The 19,887-nt window shown below is 53.7% G+C and overlaps 3 protein-coding genes across 3 annotated transcripts, besides 1 other annotated feature; 2 read left to right on the plus strand and 1 right to left on the minus strand.

Moving 5' to 3' along the window:
* Positions 1 to 2,544: 2,544 nt before the first annotated feature.
* CORC01_02313 (uncharacterized protein) lies at positions 2,545 to 4,166 on the minus strand (the record flags this gene model as incomplete). The annotated part of the gene is made up of 3 exons (XM_022613964.1): positions 2,545 to 3,670; positions 3,848 to 3,861; positions 4,047 to 4,166. The coding sequence occupies 3 exons, from the start codon at positions 4,164 to 4,166 to the stop codon at positions 2,545 to 2,547; spliced, it is 1,260 nt and encodes a 419-aa protein (XP_022479462.1).
* A 5,470-nt stretch (positions 4,167 to 9,636) lies between these two features.
* Positions 9,637 to 9,720: a sequence feature (Short protein (CORC01_02314, OHF02321.1) was converted to a misc_feature.).
* A 1,036-nt stretch (positions 9,721 to 10,756) lies between these two features.
* On the plus strand, positions 10,757 to 13,137 carry CORC01_02315 (uncharacterized protein; the record flags this gene model as incomplete). Its single annotated transcript, XM_022613965.1, has 5 exons — positions 10,757 to 10,779; positions 11,097 to 11,106; positions 11,196 to 12,065; positions 12,123 to 12,233; positions 12,283 to 13,137. Coding segments are annotated over 5 exons (1,869 nt in total), but the record flags the coding sequence as incomplete, so codon positions are not given.
* A 2,304-nt stretch (positions 13,138 to 15,441) lies between these two features.
* On the plus strand, positions 15,442 to 19,142 carry CORC01_02316 (uncharacterized protein; the record flags this gene model as incomplete). The annotated part of the gene is made up of 3 exons (XM_022613966.1): positions 15,442 to 15,488; positions 15,710 to 16,027; positions 16,154 to 19,142. 3 exons carry the CDS (start codon positions 15,442 to 15,444, stop codon positions 19,140 to 19,142), a joined length of 3,354 nt encoding a protein of 1,117 aa, XP_022479464.1.
* Positions 19,143 to 19,887: the final 745 nt, after the last annotated feature.

A 19,887-nucleotide genomic window follows, 5' to 3' on the forward strand; every position in this document is an offset into this window, starting at 1 on the left:
CCAACTTTTCCAGTCGTTCAGGGCACAGGTTCATCCCCGGCAGGTGAGCCAGGTCCTAGCAGCACGTGTACTCGGTGAATGCGAAAAACGGAAAGTCCACCTTGGCGACAGAAGCACGTTGTCGCTATCGCGAAGCTCACTGCTCTGTTCGCCGTTGACCCCCCTTGCCTCTCCCATCCTCCAGGTTTAAATCCTCAGGGAGATGGACACGCGTGTTGTCTTGGGATATTGGTTCAGCCGACCACTCCGGTAGCTGATCTGGAAATTTGCTCTCGCTCGCGCCATTGTAGTCTTGACTCCTTGGACGTCGACTATCCTTCGATGCCTCTCACCAGGACGCACAGATAGTGAGACGCATCTGCCCCGAGCCAAGATAGTCTAGACGTGTGGAAAATCCCACCACATGTCAATATTATAAAGCAAGTTTGATGAGAATTCTGCTTACTTGATTTGTTCATACCAAGTCCCTCCCTAAATACTAGGATCATAATACCCTTTTCGGAACTTTTCTTGTCAGTGGTTTCCTACTAGTGGGGCCCAGGCACTTGAACATCAGCGAACTGCGTATTCGACTTCATCTACAATTATAATACTCTAGACATAATAGCATGCACATATTTCTTCCCTCTGAGGATATTCACTTCACCCGGCCGCTTTCCTTCTCCCTCCCCTTCTCTATTTCACTTTCCCCCATTAACTTCTCCAGCATATTTGTTCCGACATCAAATCGCCCCGAAGCAACATCGTGCCCTCTCAATTCCCAATTCCTTCCCCAGTTTCCCCCGCTCATCCCCCCTCCACCGCCTTTCCCCAGTCTCAGACCATAAGCCATGCACCTCCCCCGCACGCAAACCTGTCTTCCAGCGGGAGCGTGTGCCAGCAATGAAATGCCCCCCTACCCCAGGTGGACTACCTAACGCCCCTTCTAAGCAACGTGCCTCTTCCAAGGGTTGACCAAGGCCGCATCTAATCGACGGAGGAGCCTGTCCCGAGGTCTAGTCTTCTCCCCGCCTTGTGCCTCGCCTTTTGCCTCGACGACAGCCGATGGTCCACGCAAGAAAACAAAATGAGTCTCTTCAATGACCCTCTGGGCTCTGGGCTCTGGTTCGAATTCCCGAGTAGCCGAGATGCTTGATCCGCAGAAGAGGCACCCCCAAACCCTTCCCCATCCCCTTCCCTCTGCATACCGCCACCCCGCGGCGAGAGTGTTATTTTCCTGACAAACAGGGTGTTTGGGGTAACATCTCATCAGATAAGATCGACAAAAGGTACAGAAAAGAAGAGATACCCATCGTCAGCCAAATCTCACCTTCGCCTCAAAGCACACTTCCCCCCGACCCCGTTGGACCAGCCTGCCCTCCTTTTCCAAAGTGACAACCAGGCCCTTGATCGCCATATTTCCAAAGTCATCTTTCCTAAATTCAATGTCTTACTCTTCGATATCAAGATCCGCTGGAATAGACGCCCTGGGGAAGTTAAAAGACAAGGTTTGCAAGGTTTAAACCTCCTTCTACTTGCTTCTCGGTTAAAAACCCTCCGGCTTTTTATCAAGTCTTCCAAGAAAAGGTTGAAGATTTATAAGTATACTTATTAATATTTTGTAACTTATAGATAACTCACTTTGCTGAAATATAAAAATAATGTTCAAAAATCTGTTTTCTTGAGTACTCTTATTGCTGTTGTTGAAGGGAACGAACCCACTCTGCAATGATGCCGAAGGCGACGGATTAACTCGCCCTTGCTTTGCATCTTTCGTTATATCAAAGATAAGATTAATGAGAGGATACATGGCTCAAGCTGAAAGGGAAGCAAGTTTTCAGTCCTACGTCAACATCGCACCTTGTTCTCTCGCGATTCCTCAGTTTCATCATCCCGCTCGTACTTGGAAAAAAAAAGAGTATGATGGATCGAGACATTCAGAGCTACTTGTAGAACAAGAAAAAGGTATCATGTATCGTGACGGAGCATAATAGACCAAACACTTGCGCCAAAGTAAGCCCACTTCTCAACATATTGCGGCGAAAGCCTCAAAAACTAGCATCAGATCCCTTGCCGTTAGGAACGCCAACCACTTTATATCGTATTTCCCAGCTTTGAGCGGTCACCGATAATCCTTCTTTTCCATGGTTCCGTGCCGCCGGGAGGTTTTCCCAGTCCCAAACCTCCGTTGTAGACAAGAAGTTTGATACTGCCTGTTTCTGCCTCATAAGAAATAAGAGGTCTGGTTGGAAGGCAACATGTGACGGCCTTTCCTAGTGCCCAAGCTGCCTTTTCGCAAAGCCATAGAAAGTCCTGAGGTCAAGTAGGACATGACGTCCCCAGACCGATCTCCTCCAAAACACCTTTTGGCAGAGGAGATTGAGGGTGTCCCCAGTCCAGCAACACCAGACGGTCTGATCCCCGATCTCCAATTCTGGCTTTTGCTTTTTCTCGACAACCCCATGATGTGGCTGAGCCCTCGGAATTTACAGCGCGCGAAAAGTCCTACATTGTGCGCTCTAGACGAAGAAGACTCGATGGGAAAGCGACGCAAAGAATACAGCCTCACTTTTCAACCGACGTCTGACCGTTCGCTCGATCTGTCGGGCCATAGTGCCCGATGAGTTCTGAAGCCTCATTCACAACACTCAGCCCAGCCGGAGCAGAACTATCGCTCCTCGATCTACCGTGGCCTCCTTCACTGCTCCTTCGCCGCTGATGAACCGCAGGCGGCCGACTCATGCCCGACAAGCCACTCGATGACCGGCGACGTGTCTCAGCTAGAGCCTCTGGTACGGGTGTGGCAGCCAACTCTGGTACGTATGGCGTTGAGTCGAGCTCTTGGAGCGGGGTTCGAGTACCCGCGCTGCCGTGATCACTGCTTGCTTCGCTGGCATTGCTCCAATGTCGGAGGTGCGCATAAGTTCCCTGTGAATCCGTGCTTCCACGATGCAGCCCGATCCACGCGCTCGACCCCTGACTGACACGCTGATTCCTGTCTGGCGCGACATCGAAGTAGCCTCCTGTATATGTCGAGTCGTAGCTTGCGTGTCTATCCGATCCTGACCCTTGTGGCACGGGTTGATAGTCACCGATTGATCCCGGCGTACCACGGTACGGTGGTGTGAAGTCGGTGGTCGTATCAGAATCATGTCTGCGGTGTGACGGTCGAGGAGACATCATATACGGGTCTACGCTCATCTCATCAACCTCTGATGGAGTAGGCTTGAAGTCATACATTGAGGGACGTGACTTGGCCCCAGATGATGTTCCCTTGTTGCTGGTCTCGACAGCCTGGACAACTTTGTTGAGGTGGCGAATGATGATCCACGCTGTCACCAAGACAACGACGAGCAGACCAACTCCTCCAGCCACGATACCCGCGATTTGTCCCGTGGTCAGTCCATCATTGCTATCATCTCTGCTCGGAATAGGTTGCTCTTTCGGAACGGTGCTCGGATAGTACTTGAACACAACTTGGTCCGGATCGTTTACCCCCGTTGCCACTATCGGCGCCGTGGTAGGTCTTGAGGGTGTCAGAACAGCCGTGGCGGTGACTGTCGTGGTTATGGTTTGCGCAGCGTCATTCGTCGTCGTAATCGTTGTCGTCTCCGTGATAGTTGACGGCTCTGTCGAGTAGCAAGCGCTCACGGCGCATCCGAGTCCGTCTCGACAGCACCCGTAGCTCAAGCTAGCAGGACATAAGTAGTAAGTAGCCGGGCATGACTGAGAGTATGTGACTCCAGAAGCCGGAAGGCAGTTTCCGCCTCTTTGGCACTGATATCCTTCTGGGCAGCAACCGCCTAAACAAAATAATTATGTTAATTCCACGGTAATAGAACCAAGGTTTTGAGTTGGCACGACTCACCACCCATCACCGAGCTACATGCGTAGTATCCAGCCCTTCCTGCGCAAGTTTGCGCTGCACTTGTGGTCGCGTAGCAAGAATCTGTCGCGCAGGCATAGCCTGACAGACAACATCCTCCATCTAAGCTCGACGCGCAGGCAGAGTATCCGGTAGCACAAGTCGTCGTGCCTCTTCGATTAAGATCGTGGAAAACGGTAACGTGTGCCTTCTCCAGGCGGTGCACCCCGTCTCGTCTCTTGAGTTCCGCCCCAGCTACGGTCCCGCCTAATAAGTCGATCCCTAGATAGAGTACGCAAAGCGAGCAAGCAGTCGCCTTCATTCTGGCGGCGATTGAGCGAATAAGCACGAATATAGCACGGTACAGCGAGAATGCGGGATTCGCCGATCATCTACGGTTCTCCGAATCAGCGAGCCTTTTTGTCGAATGTTCTGAGTGAGTGATAGGAAGAGCGATAGCGCCAACTCTTTCGATAGATAGACGGCGGTGTAAAGAGCGCTTGGAGATAGATATCCGACTTGGATGTGTCGGAGAGGCTGGCCGGATTGTGAAGACGGTCAGTTATCCTGGTGCCTTGAGGTGCGAAGACAATCGAGATGGTCCAACTGCAGGTGTGTCTCAGGGGGCTGAGCGCGTGTACAGCACAACACCGCAGTACCGCAAGCAGTCACACCCCACGATGTGAAGACCGGCGATGGGAGGCACAGCAGTAGGGCTGAGGAGCGGGAAAGAAGATGAAGTAAGTTAAAAGACACGTATCGTTGTGTATGGACCGCTTCGTCGGAAAGCTCATGCGTGGCGCGTAAAGCTGGGCTCGACGCCGTGTCTGTCTTCTTCTTGTCGTCACGTATGATCGATCCGTCAGCGGGTGGTTGCAGATGAAAAAGGGAGAGAGCAGGGCGATCATGGACTGTTTGGGAGGGGAATGTACGGATCCCTCAACCGTGGGCATGTGTGCCGGGAGGGCTGTGGCTCACAGCTGGCCCCACGAGTGCATCTTTGGGATGATGGGATTTGTAAAGTGGCTTTTCCGTCAGAGTGTCAGCACTCTCGATAGCTGACTTGCCCACAATAGGGAAACGAGGGGTGAGGCTCTGCCAATGAGACGAGGGTATAGAATGGTGCCAGCCTCTTGTTAGCCACGATAGCAACATGGAGGAAGACTAGGGTGGAGGGGCCTTTGAAGAATGGCGTTTGCTTTGGATGCTCTCGAATACCGTTACTCGTTACTGCTGTGAACATGCTGGGCACAACTGGTCTCAGACTCAAGGAGCGAATAGAAAAGAGGCAGCTGACGACCTGGTCGGACATTGAATGCGGTGATGCGGCACGACGATGCCTGTCTTACCGTCCAGAGTGGGCGTCGTGTGGTGAGAATGTCGGAGGCCACCAATGAGACGGAGACGAGAGCTGCAAGTCAACGACAAGGGGCCAACGGGAGCGGCAGCTCAAAGGAAAAGGGCTGGGCGGACAGCATGCAAAGCGGCGGCGTATCGTTGGAGGAGCCCTGGACGAAGTTGAGAGTGGGCGGCATGTTGGCGATGCGCATATTTGGGATTGCAGTCTGCAAAAGTGTGCCGTCCTTGGTCATTTTCGGGGGCTGTATTCGCGTGGATGCGACACTGAGCCAACGCCGGCGCTTCCACAGCCAATAACCAATAGCATCGGCCGACAATTGGTACGTTCGCAGTGACTGGCGTCCCCTCGGCTGCTTCTCTGCTGCGGCTCAGACTTCTCGGGGAAGGATATGCGGATTTCCCGCAGTATCTATTCGTAGAGATGTCAGCAAGGCTAGTCGTCACTCGGTGGAGCCGCAATTCGTCGTCGAGACTATCGGAGCGGCGCACTTGGATGGGCCAGGCTAGTAAATATCCGAGCCACAGGGATCGCCGCATATTCCAGACAACAGAAGCAAGACATCGATTGAGCCCCCTTGCGCCGAATGGGTCCGGGAGGCAAGGCCGGGGCCGTGGGTGAAGCCGATGCCAAGGTGGCGGGTGCTGTGGTGATGCGTTGAGAGCAGCACAAAGCCTGGCGGAATACCCTCTTGTTGCGACGTTGCAAAGAAAAGGAATATCTGGTATACTCGGATTGCCTCAAATTGTAGAAGGGGAGCTGGAGTTGCCCGTGCAAGGTGACTGTTGAAGCCGGCCATGTCTTGCGCGGACCTAGCGTTTGAATGACGCCAAGGCATGGGACGAGAAAGGAAAAGAGCAAACAAGCGAGCCGTCCACTCGGATCTGGCGTATCGTCATCATCAGATGAAAGTCGGTCTCGCGTAAGAGCGTTTATCTTCAACAAGAGACCTGCCTCGAAAAGAACCAAAGGAGTTTTACTGAATGTCTGACGGCATGAAAGGATAGCAGGAACGCTGCCAGACAATAGGGTGACAGGAAGAGCAACTTGGAACTATATGAGCATGTATCAGTCCTCAATGAAAGCGAGGGAAACGCAGATATTGGCTGGATGCCTCGGGGATACAAGACGAGCATTTCGGAGCGTATAAACTGCTTGCTCTTCGCAGCAGTGAAGATGTAGAGAGAAGAGTTGCTGGGCTGCAATTGCGCATCCCTCTGAAGGCACAGTTTCCGTGCCGGACAAGGTACGTATTCGATGACTATTAATAATCACCTCAGGCACAACACAACGGCATGGCAGCGGCAGCGGTGGAGACGGAAAGGAAAGCCCAAGACCCAAGACCCAAGAGAGGTACCTCATTAGAAGGAGGAGATCAGCGTGAAGATCGTTGATGTGAAAGAAGCAGGCACAGCACAACTGCCACAACACCTGCCTCGATATGATATATCCTCAGGCATGAAATCCAAAGAGCAGGCACGGTGGCACGCCGCACGAATGCAGGTGCGGACCTCCCTCCCACGTGTGCTTGCCGTCGTGCCGTCTCCTGTGTTGCTCGCTCTTTCCTCCCTGGTTCAATGTTTGATCTTCATGCACATGCAGTGTCGGTAAGGTAGGTAGATACATTGTAGGTACTTTGGGCTCGTTGGTGCGAGACAGCAAAAGAAGGAACGAGTTGGCAAGCGCGCAAGCTTACAATGCCTCCCGCCGTGGACAATACAATGCTCCCTACTTGCCTCAGGCAAAACATGTTTGCATTTCCCAGAGTGCCAGAGTACCCAGTAAATGTCCTTCCCCAGGTACCTAAGGTAATGTAGCCCGGCACGTGCCCGGCTTCTCATGGCCCAACTCCTACCCACCGCGACAGACGACTCCGCAGCAGCATCGATGGGATGATGGCGAAAAACAGCCTCAACTCCCAACACCATTGGACAGCACAAGGGAGGCACCGGCAGCGGGAACCTCAGCTGGTCAGTGGGTTCGTGGAGTCGGGTACCGGTAGTCTGCCACTCTGCCTGAGGTGGAAGGGCTAAACCGCTTTCGCCTTTTCCTGCCCGTCGCCCAGGCCCCAGCCGTCGTCTCCATTCACGCTGGATGCTCCTGGGTCCCTCCGGCTGCCCGCAGCCTGATACCTTACAGTGATGCACTCCCAGAATATCGACAGGACGCTCCACTGATCAGCCACCACAAGTGCTGCCTTGACCTTCCCCGGATTCGTCTCATTTTTTTCGTCTTCGCTTCTGTCTTTGGCCAAAAAGTCAAGCCAAACTCTGCCCTGTGCTTGGTGTACACAGTAATGACAGGGCATGAGGAACGGCAACGCTCTACCTTAGTCTGCAGGGATCAGAACTGCCCACGGACGGATCAACATCCCTCTTGGGACTTGCCACCAACGAGACACATCTATGTGCAGCTCAAGTACGGGACATGGGACGTACATCTTGCTGGACATTGCGACTTTGTCTGCTGTCACCTCAAACCATAGCAAGCCCAAGAGCTGAGGCATAGAATACACTCGACGAGATCGCCCTGACCGCTCATGGCGCTCCCCTCACCGACAGCCTGCCTGCCTGCCTGCTCCTGTCACTAGCGAGCGTCGTAACCCGCACCCAGGATCCCGTCCCCCCTCCGTCATTTACCATCTGGCCCGAACCCATCCTGCGCCATGTGGTAGCATCGGACACATGAGGTCCGTGTGGAACTCTGGATGTTGTCCAGCTGGAAAAGGGCAGGAAGCAATCGTGAACCCCCACAAACCGTCGCCATCACAGTCTATGCCATCTACTGACTCCAGGCACGCTACCCCATAGCTTAGACGGATCAAGGGCGGTCGAGGGCTGGGGGAATGCGGGGGAAAAAACCTTCTTCATCACTTGGCGGCCTGCCTCTAGGATCATGGGTGTGTCTCTGGCTGTGTCTCGACCACAAGTAATCCAAGCTAACATTGTGTTCGAGTCGTGTTCACACAAGCGTGTGCCTCGTCGAATGCATGCAGTCAATAGAAGAGGCAAGAAGAAGCAGGGCCATTCAGGATACATGCAGGGCTTGCCACCACCCTCACATCCTCTTCAGTCGACCACCGCTGCCTTCGCTGACTGCCGTCATGCGCTCGGTACCCTGATTCATGACAACAACCAACGATGTCTCAGTCCAAGTCCGAGTCCCAGGCAGCTCATGTCCCCTTGTTGCGACACGCTTACAAAATACGGGAAATGAAGTGAGAAATGACCATCTCGGTTCCGCTGGTAGACGGACGGAGGACACAGCTCGACTCGCTTGGTGTGGGTAGGCCAGAATAGTCAAGTGACTCGATTCAATCCTCTTCAACCCAAATAATCAATGCAGCCGCAGCCCTGGCGACCCTACGGAGACGATCAATCTCCAATGACAGTGCTGCTCCGAGGAGGAGCTCACGCCTGGCAAGATTCAGAGTTTCGAGCCGTCTGAACGACTAGTAACTACACCATTTAAACTTTGTCGGTTGCTGCAGGGTCCAAACCACTGGTACCGACGGCATTTGTCCATTGGCAATTGAGGTCTGCGAGACCTGCAAGGGAGCTGCCAACATCCAAAGGCCTGAGGCAATGGTGGCGACGCAGATTGGCAACCAATTCCCGTCAACAAGGAAGCATGACGTTTCTGGCTTGCAACCGAAAGGAATGCGGCAGAAGGCTGCAGAGCCGTTCATGGGCCGGAGCAGTTGTGGCAGATTCAGCAACCAGTCGGAGCTTAGTGTAGAAGCAGCAGAAGCGTCGCCTTAGCTTCGTTTCTGGCTGGCATGACCGTATACGAAGAACGCTATGCCACGCCACCTTCTCATTCTGTTCTGTTTCTACCTGTTCGGCCCCCGGTGGTTGGTAACAGACGCGCTTTCGGCAGCTGGCATCGGACCTTGCGAGACACAATAGCAGTCAAGTCCCGAGGCGCCGGCATGGCAGTTATGGCAAAAACAGTGCAGTAACTGACCACGTTCGTCAAGTATCGGGCGAGAAGGTCAATGGGCAACCATGCTTTGCTGTATTGACAAGAGGAGGGCAGGACTTGAAGCGAAAATTTGCACCTCATCGCCGGTCAGCTGGCTGGCACGCTGGGTCCCTGGACACTAAGAGACATCACTTCTCCAAGGCTCCCCGGTTCGGATGACATCCCCGCACGAACACATTAACAAATAATTACCAACCAGCATCTACCTTGCCGTGGGCCGACCCCCCTTTACTCCAATATCCAAACAAGTCTCCGTACCTACAGCGCTGTACCTCGCCAGGCGTTGTTCTCGTCACACATCTCAGGCAACCTCCTCCTCACGACCGCACGGACACACACCTTTGAACGAGAATCACCATCATGACTGCCACCAACGGAGAGCAGGTACGCGTGGCGTGGCACGCACCAGTGCACCACCAGCGCGACCGGACTGGAGCAACGGGCTGCAGACATGTCGACCGAGATTGTGACTTCCATCTCCGCACCAAGAATCGCCGCTGTAACCCCGCAAATTTCTCCACCTTTCTGCTTCTAGCACATCTTAGCCTCCCAGGATCTCTTGGTCACGATGTGTGTGATGGCAGCGGCCTTGTCAGCATTGGGAAGGACGCCGCCGTCGCCGGCTCTTGGGTCTAGGTACTCGCTCGGGACGCCAGCGCCATTTGGGATTCGACCTTTACCTTGGGCCATTTTGGTTTTTGGGGGGCTTTGTTGGAGAAAAATCGCCAGAACGCCTGGCTGAGCGAACCTCCTTGCCCTTAGGCCTCTTGAAGTTTCTCGCCGTCCCAGTTCTTTCAACGCTATTTGAGCCGGCTCTTGTCCGACATTTTGCTTGGCTCGAACGGGAACTTCTCGACTCTCCTTCTTCCCCTTCTCCGCCCTCTCCAAATTCCCCATATCTCGCCAGTCTGCTCCAGAGGCACCACCTCCATTCCCCATCCCCCACGCCCTAGGAGAACGGACCAACAATACGAATCCGTCCTCACCTCAGCGCATCTGCCCCTGACCCCTGGTCTCCCAAGCTCGCGGCCCCGTTGAAAAGGGCGAGAACAAAACCCCAGAGGAAAAGAGAAGCTTTCTACTTTAAAAACCGTTCATCCTCGGCGCTAGATCGACATACGATTTTTAAGCAGGAGGCCCCGAGCAAGTTGGAAAAGAGAGAAGGAAAAAGGCCGGTGGTAAAATACCACTGCACAGACTCGGCTGCCATTCTTCAATCTCCACGAGCTTCTCGCTATCTTCTTCACCCCTCCATCCCATACCAACAGCAAAATCAGCACCACCTTGCGCCCGCTGACCCCGACCGTAACATACTGTGGGACCCGCCGACATCGTGAAAGCCTGTCTTCGTTCGTCTTCTAGGCCAACTAGCCTCGGTCCACACACTCTTACGGCAGGCCTTCTCCCTTCTCTCCGTGCGTGATGTAGGTGTAGGGCAACTTCGTCCGTATACCACATCGTCGAGAGAAACTCAACTCTCTCAATCTTGAGAACCGCCATGCCTATGCGTGCCGCAGGTTCCAGCTCGTGAACATCATGTTGCTGTATACTAAGCTTGCCCCGCCAAAGGCTCCCAAGAGAAGATCCAGATCAGGTAAGTCGATGCCCAAACCCTCTGCCCTTTGCCTACGCTTTCTCTCCTCCCGCCCCCAGCGAGTGGTTCTGGTCTGGGCCAATTCGCTACCCGGTCGCGCTTCCCTATTGCCGCTCGAATGGCTTCGCGATGTTGCCCCAGATCTCGCGCGAATCTTTCCTCTCGTCATAACACAAATGTCTTTACTGTTCAATATTCGAGCCGATCACTGACGTGAACTCATTCGCTTCATGCAGGATGCACTTATTGGTGAGTCAACCCCAACCAACCCCTCTCCAATGTGATGATTCGAGTTCCTGACTGACATTGTTGTGCAGTAAAGAAAAGGTACGAGCGCTCAACTCTCCTCGGATCTCGACTTTGACCCCTCCGCGTGACTTGCTAAACGGTTCTAACTGTTACTTCCGCGCCTGCAGAAAAAGAAATGCGACGAATCACGCCCGCAGTGTTCTCGATGCGCCGAGCGTGGTCAGGAATGCTCTTACGAACCAGTCAAGCCTCGACAACGCAAGAAGCGTGATTCGATCGCCGGCTTCAGCTCCGACACGGCATCTCAGACAAGTGCAAGCGCCCTTATTCGCCGATATTCCGCCCCCGATGCTACCATCAGACGCTGGAAGGAGGAGGCTCTCGATGACGAAGATGATGTAGCGGTGGAGGAGGCCATCCTAGAGGAGCCGGAAGAAAGCGCCGAACCGCTCGTTTTCGACTTCAAGAAGATGTTTGGTCTGCACCAGGACAAGGACGATGGCCCTCTGATTTCTCCAGTCGACTCTGTCGCTTTTAATCTTTCGTTGGAAGATGCAGATGAGGAAATCGTACGCCGTCGATCCGTTCAACAGGATGCGGTCCAAAATCTCGCAGTCACGCGGGCTCAGCGCCACCCGGACCTGGCCATGATCGCGCCTGTTCCGGTGGCGTCGCCGCGTCTCGAGTTTCTTTTCCCTACGTTCTCCGAATTCTCGGAACGGCCAAACCGACGGGCATTGGTCGACCACTTTACCAACGTCATGTCACACCTCATAGTGCTGCGAGAGACGGAAGCTGGAAACCCATTCCAACAACTCGTACTACCGCTGTGTCACAGCAGCAAGACTGTCACAAACGCCATTTATGCGCTCGCGAGTGCGCATCTGGAGAATCGAAGCTGCGGTCACACGGAAGAAAAGGCAGTTTATTTCCACAACCAGGCCATTCAGGGCTTGGCTCGGCTGATTGAACTTGGTGGCGAAGCAAATAAGAACGAGCTTCTGGCGACGATCATGCTGCTTGTGTATTACGAAGTAGTGAGTGGTTTCCTTACCTGCGTTTTCCCATGGCGGGCTTAATTAACCGACCGATAGCTCGTGCAGCAGGGTCGGTCCAACATCGTTGATGGTCACCTCAAAGGTGCCATCACAATCATGAGTGGCAACAGTGACAACATCGACCCGACCACCGCCTTCCTCGAACGCGTAAGTTTCCCTTAGCCTACAGTAGCGCTCCGTCTGACTCGCTCATCAGGCATTCCGTTTCTACGACGTGATTGCTGCGCTTTCTTTTGGCACTGCTCCTCTTTCTACAGCACCCGCGACGGGCTGCCTGATCCCTTTCCCACCGGTTGACTCCACCACCACATCGCCACTCAATTCCGTCGATACGCTGCTAGGCTTCTCTACCACACTCTGGCCCATTATTCACCGTCTCTCCAACCTTCTCGCCCTCAAAAATGAGCTTCAGACGGCCATTACCAATGGCCAGCTCACCAAGGTCGCCGTCTTACGGTCCGAATTCGAAACCACTTCAGACGCAATTGAGCATGCACTCAAGCTCTGGCAACCTAATTACCCTCCGGGCTTCTCACCCGACATGACAGATGATCAGAACTCAGACGAACCCGATCTCGCTGCTGAGCGCGCACGTCTACATTCAATTCTCAACAACGCGCTCGCCTACCGTCACTCCGCGTTTGTGTATCTCTACCGCAGCATCTACGGTTACCCGAGGCGACATCATCTTGTGCAACACCACACACACGCGGCACTAAGTCATTGTGCCGCCACAGTCAATCACGCCGGACCTATGGCGGCTCTGTTGTGGCCACTGTTCGTGGCAGCATGTGAGGCCATTAGTCCCAGCGACCGACAGCTTGCCCGGCAGGCTTTCGTGGCAGTTGAACACCGGCAGGGCATGACGAACATCCAGCGCGCCTGGACGATTGCGCAAGAGGTTTGGAGACGAGCAGATATGATTGACGACCATGCCGCCTACGAAGACCATGCGATTTCGATGTCCACGCCCGGACAAAGATTCGGGAAAGGAGCCGACCTGTGGAGGCGGGTCAGCGAGGACATGGGCGTCACAATTGTCTTTGGGTGATGAGACATGACGATGCGGCTTTCGGGTACGCCATCACCACCCGCCGTATAGAGTAGGAGTCATCAACGAGATTGAACGTAATGAGCAAAGACGGAGCAAATCAAGGCGGTGTGGTTTACACAAAAAAACTTTATGGGGCTGGAGGTCAATGGTTACATGGCGATGGTTCGGCGCTACTGGTTCTTTTGAAGTTGGACACGAGAAAGCAGTATTGCACGGGTGGCCGGAGCGACAAGTGTGTTTGCGGGACATGGAGTTAATCCGAGATTTTACGATATCATCACCTTGTTGTAGGCGTTAATCAAAGTTCCTTTCACCTAGCTACTTCATGAACCTCGTTCAATTGTGGTACCAACATACATTCGTTTTATGAGGCCTTTTGTCCTCAGCCAAAGTGCCTAGCCTAGATGTGTTTGCCGCCCAGGCCATGTTCCCCTGGCGTCGCCACGGCTGGCATCAGCCCGCGGGCTTCCCGTCGTTCCCGAGAACTCAAGTGGGCTAACGCCTAATGCGGGCTCGGGGACCTGGGGTAAAGCGGGTCACTTTCTTATTCTTCCTTTTAATTTCTTTTCTCCTTTTTCATTTTTTGGTTTTTATTTTTGGTTGAGGAGGCATCCCGGTATGAGTCTGGGTAAGTCTGGTACGATGTTCGAAAGGTGGACAAATGGCCTGACACTCACACTTTTGATCCATGGTCAGATGGAATACAACATCAATGCTTCTAAAACTTGACATGCCCGGACCCTTGAATGGAGGATGAACGAGTATGGTTCATTGGCCCGAGGTACTTCATTGGGACGGATTGGTTGAGGCCAAGGAGACGTGAATTAGAGCTAGAGAGGTCGAGGTGTCTATCATTCGGGCTTCACTTGATTGGGGGAGGAAGAAGAAGGCTCGACGAGTGCGTTCGGTAGGATGGGCCTGGCAGCACTGTGGGAGACTTGGAGGATTTGTCCCGAGACTCCCATTCTGAGATGTGACCTAGGCAAGTGCCGACATGTTGTATAAGCGAGGCGGGAGAGCGTGTTCGAATGAGCCCTGGGAGCAGAGAAATTACCGGTAGCATTACCATCGGAGATGAAGGCTTTACTGGACCTGGTGTCTTCCTCTGAAAGTCTCAATCGTCTCACCTATGAAGCCGGCGCCTGCTTTTGCAAGCGGTAAGACTCGGTGGATGGCGGGGAGGAAAACATCGCAGCTTGAGAGGAGAAGGTTTGGACGGTGTATGGCAATTTTGGTCATTTCTCAACTTTTTACGACGCCTTGCTTGGTAACAATCATGACCAAAAAGCACAAGCTATGCGAGATTCCTTGAATTAATTACCTACGGTACCAGCGTGACACCCTCCCACTGCCCACTGGGTGGGCTATTGTTACGCCCCCAGAGAGCTCAGCCATGCAATGTGCTCACTTATACCTTACCTTAACTGCCCGCGCTTCGGGGCAGCCCCTCCTCCCTCCTCCAAGACCTACTTAGTAGTGGTCCCGAAGACGCGGAGAGATGATTATGCCGCCTAACGGACCCAGTTTTCCGTGCCTTCGCTTCGGACCGGGAATTGCTCAGCGCAGGAAGGTGCAGTTGTCTGTGGTCACAGTGGTGCGTGATGAGGCAGGGACGCAGGTTGGAGGCAGGCACCTTCCTCGGATTGGATAAGAACCTCAGGATGTCTGGGGGAATTGCTGTCAGGCATCCTTTTTTATCTCTCCCTCCGCCTTTCTTCCGCTGACCCTGGTCCGCATCGCATCCTGCGTCTCTCACCATCCCACGTCGCCCCCGATCCTTTTCCCCATATTCCCCGACCATCAACAGTCCACCAAGTCCACCGTACGATCGCTCACCCGAAATTCCGTGCAAAGCACCGCGCACCCACAGCCAACCACGAACCAAAGCCACACAACTGTCCTGCTGCCCTCCGATGCCAATCTAAGACAAGACGAGACAAGTTCTAACTTCTAACGACGCCGAGCGCCCAAGTCTATTGACATCGTCGTCTGCGCCTCTCCCGACCGCCTTCATCCCCTAGTGCCCCCGACATCGACTTGGTCACCCCCTCCCCTCATTCTCTCGCTCGTCTTCGTCACCCCTTCCTCGGCTGGTTTCGCTCCTCATCTGCCGTATTGCCCAGTCAACAGTCACGATTCGCCATTCGCCAGTCCAGCCCGTCCAAGGTTGCTGATCTTTTTCTGCCGGTTTACTTTCTTCCCCCTCCCCCCATTTCATCCCCCCCTTTGTCGGTGGTCGAGCCGTTGCCACCTCTCACAGCTTTCTTTTTATCCCCCTCCTCGGGACGGGATGAAACGGCCATGTTTCTACGTTACACGACTACAGCCCTGAAGACATTTCCATTCCCGTGAGACTTTCGGCCGCCATGTCCCACCTCCATCCAACACACAATTGACTTCCGTCGCCCGATCCCTCAGCTGAAGCTTGAGCCCTACCCGCTGGATCTGGACGTCTCCACCGAAACCCTTTACATCCTGCACAACCCAAGCTTTCCCCAAGCACCTAGGACTAGACCCCCGGAGCTACACCCCAGTTCAAGCACCCGCCAGGACTTCCGTGGCCCCAAAGCCGGGAGACACCTGCCATCTCCACCCAGGCCTGGCCTGATTTGGAGGCCCAACGTGGATCGCTCTCCGCTGCTCTGCTGCTGCGACCACCGCTGCTGCGGCTGCTCTGTTACTGCTCTGCTGGTCTGGTCCCCTCTGACCCTTCCAGTCATTCTCCGCCCACTGCAGCGCAGCATCATGCTGCGTCGCTGTTGAGAGGTTCCTTCATCTTGCGCGCCATGACCTCCATCGTCAACGGAGCGACCCCCGCGCCCAAGCAGATCCGCTTCGTCACAAACCAAGGCCATCCGCCATCAAAAAGACGCAGGATCAACGCCGCGTAAGTTTTCTCCTTTGCTTCGTCTGCGCTGAACCTTGGCGGGTTGCTTTGCTCCCACCGTTGCTGCGTGTCCGCCCACAAAGCGATTCTTACATGCAGAAGCTAACCTGACTCGGCCCTCGCCAGATGCCTGACTTGTCGCAAACGAAAGACGAGATGCGCCGGCGAGCGCCCCATCTGCTCGACTTGCGCCAAGAATGGGCACACCTGCTTGGGGTACAATGAAGTGATTGAGAAGAAAGTTTCAAGTGGCACCATCGCCACCCGAGACCCCCACCATGACGAGGACGAGGACGGAGAGGACGACGAGGACGACGATGACCACACTCGGGAAGAACGGGAAGAAGAAGGGGGAAACCACGACAATAGGCAGCATGGAAAGAATACAGCCAGCGGTCGGCGCCTCTCTGGACTCAAAGAAGAAGGCGAACAGCCACCCAAGAGCACCACCGACGCCAACGCGGGTCACTCGCCGACATTCTTGCGACGTTCATCAGAACATAGCTCTCGTGACCAAGACCAAAACGCTCGACACCGGCGACCCTCACATCCTCGCACAACGTCCTTCTCCGACGATGCACGCAGTACGCAGAGCCGCTCCCCTGTCTCGCACCATACCGAGCGCCACAGGGTGCCTTACTTTCGCTACTTCGGGCCGACGGCCATCGTTCCCGGCTACAAGCAGATGGTGGTGTCCGTACGAGACCGTAGGCGGAGCACTGGTGGCTCTGTCGTTGCTACATCCCCAAGTTCAGGATCCAGCGTAGTTCAGTCCATGGGGATGGCTCTGTCAGGCATACCGCAGCATGAGGAGGTCGTCGTTGCCGACGAGGACCTGCCAGTATACGATCCCAACGATACTGCGCCGGTTCATCCTCTACTTATACAACTAGTCGAGACCTTCTTCTTGCATTTGGGCTGCAACTACCCCTTCCTGAAGGAGGATAACTTCGTCCGCATGGTCAAAGAGAAGCGAGTTGAGCCTATTCTCGTCGATGCCGTATGTGCGTTGGCCGCTCGTTTCTCCGACTCGCCACAAGTCGGGCACAGCAAAGATGAAGAGGCGTCTCATGCAGAGCAAGGCCAATTCTATGCCCACAGAGCAAAGGCTGCCACAGTCGATACCTTTCCCTGTCCGTCTGTAGGTGCTGTCCAGGCGCTTCTGATGATGGCTTACGAAGGTTTTGGGGCGGATCAAGACAGCGCTTTGTGGATGTACTTAGGTCTGGCCATCCGCATGGCCGTCGACCTGGGCTTGCAGAAGATGGTCGGTGTGATATATCAAGGAGAAAGAGATCCTTGGTACACTCGTCGTGGAGACCAAGCGAGCAGTGATGCGGGAGCAACCGAGGAACCACAAGAGGACAACAGCGGTCTCACCCGCGAAGAACAGCTCGAGGTTGAACAAGAACGTACCGATACGTTCTGGGCAGTCTTCGTCCTAGACAGGGTGATATCTTCTGGAACAGGCAGGCCGGTAACCATTCGTGACGATGACTTCGAATTGGCTCTGCCAGTATCCACTCTCGACCCGGCCTCGGGCTGGCCAGCCCCTTTCCCCGTCTTCATCCAAATCATTCATCTTTACGGTCGTGTGTCCGACGTCCTGAATAATATCCGCAACGCAAACGATCTCACACGGGAGAAGTGGACGAAGCTCGCGCGGATGGAGCATGAGCTAACAAAGCTGTATCAAAAGCAAGATCCCCGACTACACTTTAGTGTCTCCAATTTCAAGACGTACTTGAAGTTGGGGCAGGGGACGAACTTTATCCTCCTTCACTTCTGGTTTCATGCACTCATCATTATATTGCACCAACCCACCTTACTCACCCCATTTGGCTCGTTAAGCCGCACTCATCAGCTCCTACCTAACAGCCGTGAGCTTTCCATGTCTAGCGCCAAAACCATTGCCGATATCCTCGCCTTTGCAGAGCTCATCGATCCCAAAAGCTTCATCGGAAACCCCTTCACGTCCCAGCCTATGTACATCGCCGCTTGTGCTTTCCTCATGGAATCTATTGCAAATGCGTCAAATCCTACGTCGAGAGAAACATCTCCGCCGACTGAACCCAAGACGGAGGGCCAGAAACAGGAACCGTCTTCGCATGAGCAAAGGCTATCTACGAAACATTCTCTTCTAGCGTCGGCTGCCAACCAGAACTACTCGCGTTGTTACAAAAGTCTCCAGCAGTTACATAAATACTGGGGTGGAGTAAAGTACATCCTAACGGCGCTCGATCAGAAGTCCAAGGGGATTTGGGACTGCGAGACATACACCAACGAGGAGTACGAAAGCGCTCGACTGCCTCGGCGAGGCTCGATCGGTGGCCGGTTTCCGCACCCGACGACGCCCAATATGCCGCCGATAGCATGGTCTCTCGCGGGTACGACAAATTCACCGAACTCGAGCCTTACGCTCATGTACCAGAATATGCACGCTACTCAGTCTGGCAATCACGGCACGTCGCAACCTCAGCAATCTAGCATTCCCACGTCTGCGCCGACACCCCCTGGCAACATGATATATGACCCCATTCGCCAGAGCTTACCTGAGGCGGCTCCCCATTCCATCTTTGCCACTGCTTATCCCCAACCAGTCATTTCTGCAATGCGACACACGCCGCACCCACACCAACCGCAACGTTTTTCAGTATCGTCTCTGAGCCCGCCTAACCAAGGAAGGGGCCATTTACGATTCGACGGCATTCAAGAAGAGGATGTTTCGTCTCCTACGAGAAACGCCGGGCCAATGCTTCCTACAAGCTCGCACCCGCAACATACAACATCTTTCACACCTTCATCACACAATTCGGCAACAGGATATGATCATTCAATGATGCCGTCGGTCTCTCTATCCGGCAACATGCACGATGCGGTATCGCAGCAACACCATAACGGGCAACACATCGCGTTTGATCCAACATATGCAAACGCGACATACTCATACCTTGGACATGGTATGGGTCCAATCACCGATGTCATCACCTTTGAGAACCCGATTGACATTGAAGCGTTGGGTTTGCCAAACGAGATGATGCCACCCTGGTTAGAATACCTGCCTGGTGATGTCTTGGGTCTGTTTGAGAACAACAATGTAGATTCAGGCTCATAAATTAGCATCTTCTCGACATGACCGACAGCCTAATCATCTACGATCACACCACGTCTTATTTGCGTTCCGCAGGACTGGACTGTTATGTTTATATCTATACCCTCAGAAGGATGAGTCTTTCATCGTTTTATAACTCGGGAATCTAGCTGCATCACGTATATCCAGGTGTTGGCTTAGGAAAAATACTTGACGGCGGGCTATTTTTTGTGTTTCATTTAATCATTTAATGATGACGATATGAAATCTGCTGCTGCTTGGTAATGTAACGGTCAACATTATTGCCATGCCTTTTTTTTTTTGGCGGTGTATGGTAATTTATTCGGAGTTTGTATTCTCCAAGAGGTTAAAAGCTTTGAGCGTGATCTCTTTGGGACAGCGCGCATGCATGTCGAGTAGATGAACCATTCGCAATCGATATGGAACAGATACCTGGAGAGGAGTTCCGGCCCAACTTTGCACTCGCCCGCGGGCCAGGCTCCCAGATACGGAGAAGCCGAACATGAACGATCGCATTCTGGGTGTTGCTGACGATGAAGAGTAGCCGAAAAGCATCTCACCGGCTAAGGCAATGTGGTGGATGCTGCTCAAACCACCGTTCTTACACAGATATCGAGTTCAGATCGATTCTGTCAATTGGTATCTGCTGCGATAAACTCAGAGTTTGTTCCACAGCTGGACTGCTCCGTCACCAGAATTCTGTTACACAATGACCGCTGCTTCAAGTTCTTTACACGTCGAAATCGAT

Source organism: Colletotrichum orchidophilum, assembly GCF_001831195.1.
Source record: "Colletotrichum orchidophilum strain IMI 309357 chromosome Unknown Scaffold_13.1, whole genome shotgun sequence".
Taxonomy (NCBI): Eukaryota; Fungi; Ascomycota; class Sordariomycetes; order Glomerellales; family Glomerellaceae; genus Colletotrichum; species Colletotrichum orchidophilum.